This window comes from Bos indicus, chromosome 18 (assembly GCF_029378745.1).
Source record: "Bos indicus isolate NIAB-ARS_2022 breed Sahiwal x Tharparkar chromosome 18, NIAB-ARS_B.indTharparkar_mat_pri_1.0, whole genome shotgun sequence".
NCBI lineage: Eukaryota > Metazoa > Chordata > Mammalia > Artiodactyla > Bovidae > Bos > Bos indicus.
Window position 1 is genome coordinate 64,245,005 of NC_091777.1, and position 13,699 is coordinate 64,258,703.

General features: G+C 44.0%; 1 protein-coding gene across 1 annotated transcript; it reads left to right on the forward strand.

Annotated features, from left to right (window-relative positions):
* The first annotated feature begins 12,593 nt into the window (after positions 1–12,593).
* LOC139177007 (vomeronasal type-1 receptor 4-like) lies at positions 12,594–13,556 on the forward strand. The gene has a single exon (XM_070770266.1). The coding sequence runs from the start codon at positions 12,594–12,596 to the stop codon at positions 13,554–13,556; it is 963 nt and encodes a 320-aa protein (XP_070626367.1).
* The last annotated feature ends 143 nt before the right edge of the window (positions 13,557–13,699 follow it).

Here is a 13,699-nt window from a genome sequence, read left to right on the forward strand (position 1 = left end):
AAAAAAGCATGGTTTCAATAAGGGTCAGGACTGCTGACCCCGTGTGACTTTGTATTTTCCATTTATCTCTATGTATAACTGAAAGTATAAAAGTGGACCTGGAAAAATAAAGAAACGGATCAGTTCCTGGAAAGACTGGTCTCCCCATGTTGTTCTTTCTCTCACTTTCTGGCTGAATTCCCATCTGGAGCGTGGAGTCTCGTCAAGCCTACTAATTTTGCCTGGGCTTCTAAGATCGGACCGGGGAGGCCTTCTCCTTCGAGAAAATGGGAGGACGCCTGCGGCCTACGTAGGTGATGCAAATTCCTTGTCTTGGAATTTTATTGGCTTTCCACGTAAAGCAAGTTATTCAGCCTCTTTTGTCCAGTGAATTTTCCTACTGAGCTACCCTTATTTAACCACTTTTTATATCTTTAATTAACACTTAATTGATCTATTGTTTCCTGGTCGCCGACAACATCCCCACTTTGAGTTCCCTGGATCCACCGGGGCTGGACCCCGGCAGTTAGTTTTTGGTTATTATTTGGCTGTGCAACATGTGGGATCTTAGTTCCCAGACCAGGGATTGAACCTGTAACTGTGCAGTGGAAGCTTGAAGTCTTAACCAATGGACTGCCAGGGAAGTCTCCATCAGAAGAACTTTGATGGTCAAGTCTCTTAGCATCTTTCAAGTATGCAATGAATATAATTTACTATATTCACCATGAGGTACACTACACCCCCTTGACTAGTTTATTTTATAACTAGAAGTTGATACTTTTTGATATTTCCACTCAATACCCTGGAGTAGGAAAAGGCAACCCACTCCATTATCCTTGCCTGAAAAATCCCATGGACTGTAGCCTACCAGGCTCCTCTGTCCATGACAGTGCAAAGAGTCAGACACAAATGAGCAGCTGAGCACTCAATACCCCATTTCTACATAAACTCCATTGAATTGAGAAGGTTCACTGGATGCCAGTGATGCCTTAGGAGAGCTGAAAATCCATGCATGAAATTATCTGCTCAAAAAACCTACCAACCATTATTGAGGAAATTATTTCCGTCTTGACCAATGCAGCCGTCTGAAAGAAACCTCCTTTCTCAGGAACATTTCAAGAGTTTCCACAAACTTTCTCTCCATGTGTTGTGGCTGATACCTGACACAGTGGCACACAAGCCAATATAGGTCGCCGTAAATATCAGTCTTGCGTGGGTGGAGATTGGACTTCTGAGATGAAGATAACACACATGAAAATAGAGAATGTGTTCTTCTATATTACCTATAACTTTATTTTGCTGTTAATTCTCCAGTATGCTGTAGTGTTACCCAGAAAATCCATGTTGTTCAATGGCTTGCTTCTCCTTTAAACCTGGATTGTTTACATGGTGGACCCTCAATAAACTTAATTGATTGGATGAATCATGTAATCTGAAGGGCAGACCAGAAGTTGCTTTTTTAAAAAAATCTGTTCCTTGAATATATAGTTTTCTTGATTGCATTTTGCGACCTGAGGTTTGTTTCTATTTGTGCAATCTATTTTTTCTGTTTGTTTGTTTTGTTTTGTTTTTTTGCCCTCTTATGGGAGTGTAATTATTTAAGTCCCATTTTAAAAATTTAAGGTATAGCTATTTTTCAGTGATGTTTCAGCCATCATGTATGGATTCCCAAGTAGTGTATCTGTTTCAAACCCACCTGCCAATGCAAGAGATGTAAGAGACGCAGGTTTAATCGCTGGGTGGGGAAGATCTCTTGGAGGAGGGCACAACAGCCCACTCCAGTATTCTTGCCTGGAGAATCCCATGGTGGGCTGCAGTTCAGTAGGTCACAAAGAGTTGGACATGACTGAAGCAACTTAGCATGCAGGCATACGTAATTATTGACAATTAATGCTATGAGTTTTCTGTCATGAACTGGTTGTGTCTTATACCAAAAAAGCAATGAAGAGGTATAGTTTATGCATGTATCAATATGACTACGTTTTCCAATGGTCATAGTTCTTTTTTATAAAGTTTTTTCCTCTTTGGTGTTACTTACCTTGTGAAAGAATTTCCTTTAACTTTTATGGAATTTGTTTTAACATGAGTGGAATATTTCAATGTTTATCTAAAACTACCATTATTTTACTTACTGTTTTTCCTATTAAAGTATATGAAAAGGTGACCAATAATAAAAGTATACTTCAGTTCAGTTCAGTTGCTCAGTCGTGTCCGACTCTTTGTGACCCCATGAATCGCAGCACGCCAGGCTTCCCTGTCCATCGCCAACTCCTAGAGTTCACTCAGACTCATGTACATCGAGTCAGTGATGCCATCCAGCCATCTCATCCTCTGTCCTCCACTTCTCCTCCTGCCCCCAATCCCTCCCAGCATCAGAGTCTTTTCCAATGAGTCAACTCTTTGCATGAGGTGGCCAAAGTATTGGAGTTTCAACTTTAGCATCATTCCTTCCAAAGAACACCCAGGGCTGATCTCCTTCAGAATGAACTGGTTGGATCTCCTTGCAGTCCAAGGGACTCTCAAGAGTCTTCTCGAACACCACAGTTCAAAAGCATCAATTTTTTGGTGCTCAGCTTTCTTCACAGTCCAACTCTCACATCCATATTTGACCACTGGAAAAACCATAGCCTTGACTAGATGGACCTCCTTAGCGATAGATAATCTCCTTTTAAATACTAATAAGTTAAATGCCTCTGACCTATTTTTATTTTTAATATAATTGATTAGAAGCAATTTCAAATCAACTTCATTTTTCACACTGCTATATATAAGGAGATTATTTAGCTTATATGCAGAGTACATCATGAGAAACTCTGGGCTTGAAGAAGCACAAGCTGGAATCAAGATTGCCGGGAGAAATACCAATAACCTCAGATATGCAGATGACACCACCTTATGGCAGAAAGTGAAGAGGAACTAAAAAGCCTCTTGATGAAAGTGAAAGTGGAGAGTGAAAAAGTTGGCTTAAAGCTCAACATTCAGAAAACGAGGATCATGGCATCTGGTCCCATCACTTCATGGCAAATAGATGGGGAAACAGGGGAAACATGGTCAGACTTCATTTTGGGGGACTCCAAAATCACTGCAGATGGTGACTGCAGCCACGAAATTAAAAGACACTTACTCCTTGGAAGGAAAGTTATGTCCAACCTAGATAGCCTATTCAAAAGCAGAGAAATCACTTTGCCAAAAAAGGTCCGTCTAGTCAAGGCTATGGTTTTTCCTGTGGTCATATATGGATGTGAGAGTTGTACTGTAAAGAAGGCTGAGCACCGAAGAATTGATGCTTTTGAACTTTGGTGTTGGAGAAGACTCTTGAAAGTCCCTTGGACTGCAAAGAGATCCAACCAGTCCATTCTGAAGGAGATCAGCCCTGGGATTTCTTTGGAAGGAATGATGGTAAAGCTGAAACCCCAGTACTTTGGCCACCTCATGTGAAGAGTTGACTCATTGGAAAGACTCTGATGCTGGGAGGGATTGGGGGCAGGAGGAGAAGGGGACGACAGAGGATGAGATGGCTGGATGGCATCACTGACTCGATGGACGTGAGTCTGAGTGAAGTCCAGGAGTTGGTGATGGACAGGGAGGCCTGGCATCCTGCGATTCATGGGGTCGCAAATAGTCAGACACGACTGAGTGACTGAACTGAAATGAACTGATCTAATAAGGATCTACTGTATAAATAGCACAGAGGTGGTGGTCACCCTCCCCACCCGGTACAGTAAGATAGGGATTCCCGTGAGTCAGTTGAACTGAGGTGGATGAACCTAGAGCCTGTTGTACAGAGTGAAGTAAGTCAGAAAGAGAGAAAGAAACATCGCATATTAATACATATACAGGAATTTTGAAACATGGTAGAGATGAGCCTGTTTCAGGGCAGGAATAGAGTGGCAGACATAGAGCACAGACTTGTGGGCAAGTAGGGGAAGGGGAAGGTGGGCGGACTGAGACAGCGGCACTGACATCTGTGCAGGCCCATGTATCAGATGGCAGTGGAAAGCTGCTGTGCGGCGCAGGGAGCTCAGCTCGGTGCTCTGCGATGACCCAGAGCAGGGGGGTGGGGAGGGGGAGGAGGGAAGGAGGCTCACCAGGGACTGGACACACATACCTATGTCTGACTCACACTGCTGTACAGCAGAAACCAACACAGCACAATAAAGCACTTATCCTCTAATGGCCAAGGAAGCAACCTAGATGTCCATCAGCAGACGAATGGATCAGAAAGCTGTGGTACATGTACACAATGGAATATTCTGTTCAGTTCAGTTCACTTCAGTTCAGTCACTCAGTCGTGTCTGACTCTTTGCGACCCCATGAATTGCAGTACGCCAGGTCTCCCTGTCCATCACCAACTCCCGGAGTTTACACAAACTCATGTCCATCGAGTCGGTGATGCCATCCAGCCATCTCATCCTCTGTCATCCCCTTCTCCTCCTGCCCCCGATCCCTCCCAGCATCAGGGTCTTTTCCAATGAGTCAACTCTTCACATGAGGTGGCCAAAGTATTGTAGTTTCAGTTTCAGCATCAGTCCTTCCAATGAACACCCAGGAGTGATCTCCATTAGGATGGACTGGTTGGATCTCCTTGCAATCCAAGGGACTCTCAGGAGTCTTCTGCAACACCACAGTTCAAAAGCATCAATTCTTCAGCGCTCAGCTTTCTTCACAGACCAACTCTCACATCCTTACATGTCCACTGGAAAAACCATTGCCTTGACTAGATGGACCTCTGTTGGCAAAGTACTATCTCTGCTTCTGAATATGCTATCTAGGTTGGTCATAACTTTCCTTCCAAGGAGTAGGCGTCTTTTAATTTCATGGCTGCAATCACCATCTGCAGTGATTTTGGAGCCCAAAAAATAAAGTCTGACCGTGTTTCCCCTGTTTCCCCATCTATTTGCCATGAAGTGATGGGACCAGATGCCACGATCCTCGTTTTCTGAATGTTGAGCTTTAAGCCAAATTTTTCACTCTCCTCTTTCACTTTCATCAAGAGGCTTTTTAGTTCCTCTTGACTTTCTGCCATAAGGGTGGTGTCATCTGCATATCTGAGGTTATTGATATTTCTCCCGGCAATCTTGATTCCAGCTTGTGCTTCTTCAAGCCCAGCGTTTCTCATGATGTACTCTGCACATAAGTTAAATAAGCAGGGTGAAAATACATACAGCCTTAACGTACTCCTTTTCCTATTTGGAATCAGTCTGTTGTCCCATGTCCAGTTCTAACTGTTGCTTCCTGACCTGCATAGAGGTTTCTCAAGAGGCAGGTCAGGTGGTCTGGTATTCCCATCTCTTTCAGAATTTTCCACAGTTTATTGTTACTCAGCTATTAAAAATGCATTTGAATCCATTCTAATAAGGTGGATGAACCTGGAGCCTGTTATACAGAGTGAAATAAGTCAGAAAGAAAAACACCTATACAGTATATTAACACATATATATGGAATTTAGAAAGATGGTAACAATGACCCTATATGCGAGACAGCAAAAGAGACACAGATGTAAAGCACAGACTTTTGGACTCTGTGGGAGAAGGCGAGGGTGGGATGATTTGAGAGAACAGCATTGAAACATGTATATTACTATATGTGAAACAGATCACCAGTCCAGGTTCGATGCATGAGACAGGGTGCTTGGGGCTGTGCACTGGGATGGTCCTGAGGATGGGATAGGGAGGGAGGAGGGATGGGGGTTCAGGATGGGGGACATTTGTACACCCATGGCTGATTCATGTCAATATATAGCAAAACCACTACAATATTGTAAAGTAGTTAGCCTCCAATTAAAATAAATACATTATTTTAAAAAAATAGATGGGGGCTCAAGGGGAAGGTCAGGCTAGGACATCTGGTCCACAGGAAGACGTGCACCACCGCTGCCTTCACACACATCAGCTTGGAACACACGGGTGCTCTGGCTGAGCTGGTGGAAGCTGTCAGGATCAATTACAGTGACACATACTGCATCACTGGGGAGGCCGTGTCCTGGGTCCAAAATCAGTGGCTCCCACTGCCAGGCTGGAGAAGGCGAGGGTCACAAACAGGGCACCAAACTGGGCTGAATGTGCACTATTGGATTTTCCATACATGGGAGTGATAAATACTTCTTTTGCCACCCCCCTCCCACCAAGAAACATTTTTTTGGCTGCATGACATATGGAATCTTAGTTCTCCCACCGGGGATGGAAATTCGGCCTCCTGCACTGGAAGCTCAGAGTCCTAACACTGGACTGCCAGGGAAGTCCCTCAGAACTTTGTAAATAAAGTCATAGGCACACTAGACCTGGGATCCAACGGTGATGGTCATTATTGTGGAGACATGAAAACGCATTGTGTGTTATGCGGCAGCCTGGATGGGAGGGGAGTTGAGGGACAAGAGATGCATGCAGTAGGTGTGCCTGAGTCCCTGTGCTGTCCACCTGAAAGTGTCACAGCACTGTTAACTGGCTATACTTCAATACAAAATAAACAGTTTAAAAAACATCTGAAACAAACAAAAAATGAAGGATATGGCCTTTCTTTCCACATTGATAAAAATTTCCTAAAACTGAGTGCAGCAGAGACAAAAACAGGCTTCCCTGGTGGCTCAATGGTAAGATTCCGCCTGCAGTGCAGGAGATGTGGGTTCAATCCCTGGGTTGGGAAGAATTCCTGGAAGAGGAAATGGCAACCCACTCCAGTATTCTCGCCTGGGAAGTCCCATGGACGGAGGAGCCTGGCGGGCTAGAGTCCATGGAGTCTCAAAGAGTCGAACACGCCTTAGCCACTAAAGAGGAACAACAGAGACCACAGCTCTGAATAAACTTAGATCATTGAATGGCATACTTTAAATGGATAAGGTATATGGGATGTGAATCAAATCTCAAAGAACTGTTGCCAAAATAAAATGTATTAAACCTGACAAAAGAGCAAATATATATAATGCTTTGAGGAATAACCCCAATTACAAGTATAGTTTTAAAAATTTATTGATGCACCTTAAAGTGTCCCTATAATACCCAATGACAACTTTGATTTTGAATTCCCTTTTCCCACATGAATACAGAAAAGTTTTCTGCCAGCTATTTGGCTTCCCATCCGGTCTTTTCACTGATTGCCAAAAGGTGTCCTTAATCACCCAAGAAGGAAGGGGATTTACACTGGGGATAACATTGGCTCCTCACTGGAAACGCCCCAGACTCCCTGTGCAGTCAGTGCCACCCACACAGCAGGTGACATGATAATGGAATCTCTGTGGAGAGACCAAGGCTACAAACACCGTCCCTATAACCGTGACCTCAGGTGCTCCACGCTCATCCTGAGTGACACGTCCCTGCATAGCGCTCTGAAGCAAAGGCCAGCCAGGTGAGTGCTTCCTTCTGTTCAATCTCAGGGCAAAGACTGGGAGAGATGTTGCCTCCAGCAGGAGAGGGACTTAAGACTTAATTCACACTGGGCAGGACAGGGGCAACACGGCCTCACTTGAGCATTCCTTCCATGCTCTGCTGGGTGGAGGGTGGCTGTGAGCCCGGGAGTGTCTCAGGCCGGGAGCACAGCCGAGTGGTCCACTGCAGATCCCTGTGCCCTGGAGTCTCTAAAGATGAGAGGAGGGATGGGGTCTCTGGAATGTGTGCCAAGTCTTGGATGATCCAGTCACTGAGCTCCTCCCTGTTGGTAACAAAGACTCTGCTCATTGTAGCAGACCTCACAGATCTATGCTTGCAGGGGAAGGAGTCCCCTGCCCCCTTTCTCAGATCATCTCCACCCAGGACCTTATTCCAGGCTCCTTTAGTCCCGTTACCCACAGCTCATGACTATGCCTCTAAACAGCTCACTCTCAGCTCTCCCTCAGCACTGGGCTACACACCAGCTCTAACTTCAGGGCTCACCTCTGATGAGTTACACACTCCTCTGTCAACACAACAGAATTAACTCCTGTTGCTTCCACTGTATTGTAAGCATTTTTCTTCACAGAAGTAAAAAAAGGAAAGAAAACCAAGACAGTACAAGGAAACCAGTGTAGCAAGAAGTGCTCAGGAACAAAAGAGAGACACAACTGCCTTTAAAATATGTTTTGTGAAAGCAGAGCTGTGTCATCAGAAAAGGGGCTGGAAAATAGGGCTTCAGGGTTCTCTGCTTTTTTTCTAAGAAAGATTGCTTCCAGCTGGTCCTGTTACATAGAGAGAGTGACCTTCCCAGTCGAGTCCCCACGCACCTGTGGGTGCAGAGGCTCCTGAGGTGACTCTGAGCTAGTGCAGCCAGGAGGCTGAGCCTGGATTTAATTCACTGGGGTGGCAGGAAGAGGGGCTCCAGGAAGAGGGGCGACTAGGAGCTGGGAGGTGAGGCCAGGACGCTTTTCCTGCTTTGAGGGGAAGGAATGCAGCCACTCTGGTGGGAAAAGGAGCGAGGGCGGCCGTGGGGTTAGAAACACCTTAGGTGCCTGAAGTCACTGATTCCTCCTCACGTTGCTGCTGGTGCTCAGTGACAAGGCGAATGTTCATCTTTCCATACACCAGCTCGTGGTTTCCTTGGTCTTTTCTATTGTTTTTCTCTTTAATCTTTTTTAAATAATGTATTTATTTTAATTGGAGGCTAATTACTTTACAATATTGTGGTGGTTTTTGCCATACATTGACATGAATCAGCCAGGGGTGTATTATTTTTCTGGCCCTTATTTCTTTTATTTCCACTCTGTTCTTTCTTATTTCCTTGTAGTTGCTAACTTTTGCCTTAGTTTGGGTTTTGTCTTGTTTGTTTCCTTGTGGTAAAAAGTTAGCTTGATTATTAGAATCTCCTTTTCCTTAATCTAGGCATTTGTTGTGAACACATCTCTCTTAGAGAAGCTTGTGCTGAATCCCAGAAATTTGTTTGTGTGCTTCCATTCATGGTTGTCCAAAAATGTCTTTGGATTTTTCTTTGACCACAGTTTGCTCTGGAGTGGTTGTTCATCTCCACCTATCTGTGAATGTTCCAGCTCTCCTGCTGTTATTGGCGACTTGTTTCATATCACTGTGTTTGGAAAAGATGCTTTATGTGATTTCAGTCTTAAATCTGTTACAGACTTGTTTGGGGGACTTCCCTTCTGGTCCACTAGTTAAGACTTCACCTTCCAATGCAGGGGATGCGGGTTTGACCCCCGGTCGAGGAGTTACGATCCCACATGCCTCTCAGCCAAAAAAAAAAAAAAAAAAAACCATAAAAAAAGAAGCAATATTATAAGAGATTCAATAAAGGCTTTTAAAAAAAAGACCTGTTTGGGTCTGAACACGTGCTCTGATCTGGTGAATGTTCTGTGCTCTTGAGAAGAATGTGTATTTTGCTGCTGATGGGTAGATGGATCAGGTTATGTCTATAAGTTTCAACTGTTCTAATGTGTAGCCCGGTCCAACGTTTTCATGTTTTCATTTTCTGTCTGATGAAAGTGGAGGTATTGCAGTGCCCATGGTGAAAGTGTTTCTCACTTTTGGGCTGGTAATGTTTGCTTTATCATTTAGGTGCTCTGAGGTTGAGTGAGAACTTAGAAAGGAGGCTTGTCCATGCACCAAGATGATGACTGCAATCTCAAATATAAGCTTTATGTGCACTGGGAAGCCAAAAATGTGTACAATCCACTTTTTTGTGACATTGACTTTATTGCTGTGGTCTGGAACCAAATTCACAATGCCTCTCAATTATGCCAATATTTCTGCTGTGAACCTCACATTTTCTTTCCTTTGAGCTGAATTCATTGTTGTTGTTTTTTTTTTTTCATAGTTCCTTGAGGCATAAGGCTATTCTGTTTATTTGAGACCTTTCTTCCTTGTTCATATAGACATTCATCACTATCAGTTCAGCTCTTAAACTGCTCTCCACAAGTTTTGTTATCTTGTATTTGCACTTTGATTTCTCTGAAAACTTTTTCCTTTTTGATTTTTCATTTCATCCATGAAGTTTAATCTCCACATATTAGTGATTTATCCTATTTCCATCTAACAATAGTTTTGAAGTTTCATATCAGTGTGGTTGGAAAAGATGCCTGAAATGAGTTCAGTCTTCTCAAATATGTTACGACTCACATGGAGAATGGTCCACGTACACTTGAGAAGACTATTTTCTGCTGCTGTTGGATGGTTAAGTACATCTGATCTCATATGTAGTTTAAGTCCAATGATTCTTTATAGACTTTCTATACGATTGTTCTATTGCTGAGAGTATGGAATTGATGTCCATATTACTATTGTACGATTGTCTATTTTCCCCTTGATTTCTGTTAACAGGTGCTTAATATATTGAAGTGCTCCAAGTTTGGGCTTACAGAAATTTACAGTGTTCTATTTCCTTGATGAATTGTTTGTGGTTATGGAATGGCCTCCTTTGTCTCTTGTTACATGTTTTGGCTTACAGTCTATTTTGTCTGAGATGACTACAGTTACTCCTACATTCTTTTCTATTTCCCTGGACTGTCTTTTCCATCCCTTCTCTTTAGGTCTATGTGTGACCAGTGAAAACTGATTTTTTTGTATTACATAGTCCTGAGGGACTCAAGTAGGCTGAGTACCTTGATTGTTGGGGCGAGGTGATTGGAGGGTCCCCCCTTTGGGGGTCAGCAACAAAGGTTGGGGCCTAAGATGTGTGGATAGGCCCTTTCCAGGCAGATGCTGGAGGCTTGATTTTATGTTTGGATCAAGCCAGAGGGAGACTGTGGAAACAGTGTCCACTTGCTCCCAAGAGCATCCCAGTCAGCCGCTGGATGAAGGGTTAGACACCAGAGCTCCAGGCAGCAGTGGATAGACTGTGCCGTCCAGCTCAGATGAGGTGCTGGGTGTCCCAGCCCATTCCTGCTGCACTGAGCCTGGGATGAGGCCATGGCGAGGGCCAGTAGGTCCATTTCACCACTGCTCTTTTATTTTCTTGGTCCTGTGGGGCTCAGCAATGCCCATCCGCATTGGCTACCAGAACTAAGTGATCTGAGGGCCTCTTCCTCTGATGCCAGCCTTAAAGTTAAAATGCTCAACATCACGCATTATCAGAGAAATGCAAATCAAAACCACAATGAGGTACCATCTCATGCCACAATGGCTGCTATCAAAAAGTCTACAAACAATAAATGCTGGAGAGGGTGTGGAGAAAAGGAAACCCTCTTACACTGTTGGTGGGAATGCAAGCTAGTACAGCCACTATGGAGAACAGTGTGGAGATTCCTTAAAAAACTGGAAATAGAACTGCCATATGACCCAGCAATGCCACGGATGGGTATACACACCGAGGAAACCAGAATTGAAAGAGACACGTGTACCCCAGTGTTCATCGCAGCAGTGTTTACAATAGGGAGGACATGGAAGCTACCTAGATGTCCATCGGCAGACGAATGGATAAGAAAGCTGTGGTACATATACAGAATGGAATATTACTCAGCTATTAAAAACAATGCATTTGAATCAGTTCTAATGAGGTGGATGAAACTGGAGCCTGTTTTACAGAGTGAAGGAAGTCAGAAAGAAAAAAACCAATACAGTATACTAACGCATATATATGGAATTTAGAAAGATGGCAACAATGACCCTATATGTGAGACAGCAAAGAGACACAGATGTAAAGAACAGACTTTTGGACTCTGTGGGAGAAGGCGAGGGTGGGATGATTTGAGAGAATAGCATTGAAACATGGATATTACCATATGTGAAAGACACGACGAGTCCAAGTTTGATGCGTGAAACAGGGAACTCAAAGCCGCTGCACTGGGACAGGCCTGAGTGGGGGGGGGGGGGGGGTTCAGGATGGGGAACACATGTACACCCGTGGCTGATTTATGTCAATGCATACAAAATCCACCACAATATTGTGAAGTAATTAGCCTCTAATGAAAATAAATTAATAAAAAAAAAGTTAGGGTGCTGGTATGAGGTTCAGATCCTTGACAGAGAAGAGGCATTGGGGGTTTCAGTGTGGTTGGGAGGCTCTGTGCTGGGGGTGGGGTTCATGGTCGGCAGGTGTCCCAGAATTTCCCACCCATTTTGACGTGGGGTGATTTCTAAGTCATCCGATGTGTACAAGTCATTCTGCATTTCTCTCAAAGGAATTGATCCATGCGTAAGTGTTTTTGCTGTGACCATGGGAGGAAGGAACCTCCTGTGTTGCCATGTTGGTGGCATCACCCGATACATTCTTGTAATAAGCAAGATGGCCGTAGAGGGGTCATCTTCTAAAGGGGTCATCTTTCTAAAGGGGTAGAGTTTGTCTTTATCTCCTGTCACTTATTCATACACTTGTTATACATTGGAGGGTTCAGGATAGGGAATGCGGGTATACCTGTGGTGGATTCATTTTGATATTTGGCAAAACTAATACAATATTGTAAAGTTTAAAAATAAAATAAAATTTTAAAAAAAATTTAAAAAATTATTATGGCTCAACAATGTTGTTGAACAAGACAGACATGGTCCCTATGTTCATGGACCTTGCTCACACACATGTGGAGAACAGGAATACATGAGTCAATAGGAGTAATAAAAGTTTGTGATGGTGAAAGGTATGACTAATGTCAAATGTATGGTCTCCAGGTGAAACCATTTCTCTGGAGTATGACAGCGTCTTTTTTTCTCAAGAGAGTTGATGTGTGAGACCCCCTTTCCTAGTTGGTTCCGTAAGAAGACTGCTGATGTCATCACCGCACAGCCTCTCCTCTGCTCCAGGCCACTCTGACAGCCACTCCACATCTTTTGAGAAAAATGTCTGTGTGACTGCAAGCCAGACATCTCTGAAAACCATGTATCTTTTACAGATGGGAGTTGGGTCTCTGGCCAATGTCCTTCTTTTTTTCTACCACATCTCTCCTATCTTGTTTGGACACAAGAAGAGACCCACAGACACGATTCTCACCCACATAGCTGTGGCCAACCTTTTGGTTCTTCTCTCCTCGGGGATCCCCCACACAATGGCAGCTTTCACTTCAAGGAAGCCCCTGTCTCCTCTTGGGTGTAAATGTGTGTACTATTTACAGAAAGTGGCTCACAGCACCTCCCTGTGCTCCACCTGTGTCCTGAGCACCTATCAGTCCTTCATTCTCACCCCTGGGAGAGAAGGGAGGTCACTGCTCAGGGGAAGAGCCCCCAGGCTCACGGGTTCTTTCTGCTGCACCTGTTGGATATTCAGTGTTTTAATGTACATTTATGTTCCTATGAAAATCACTGCTTCACCAAACAGACACAATTATACTGATATGCAGGGCGATTGGTTCTGCTCATCCTCAAGTCCCAGTGCAGAGATTGTCGTCCTGTGGTCCACCTCGGATGCTGTGTTTATTGGTCTCATGATCTGGTCCTGTGGCTCCATGGTGCTTCTCCTGCACAGACACCGCCAGAGGGTGCAGTATATCCACACCCCAACTGGGCACCACAGACGCCCGCCAGAGACCAGAGCCGCCCACACCACCCTGATGCTGGTGGTCACCTTTGTCACCTTCTATGTGGCAACTTCTATTCTTGCTTTTTATATCACTGCCTTTTTTGATTTTCGACAATGGTTGATACAGACCTCTGATGTCTTGCTTTCCTGTTTTCCCACCGTTTCTCCTTTCCTGCTGCTCCTCAGGGATCCTAGAACTGCTAGGATCTGCTCTTGAGGTGTCAGCAGGTATGACTAAAGTTCTCACTTTAAATTTATTGTATTTATCAGGCAGCTTGAATTATAACAGAAATTATCCTGTAACTAATCAGTACCAAGTTTTTTAATTGAGTCATATTGAATAAGTAACGTTACATTAGT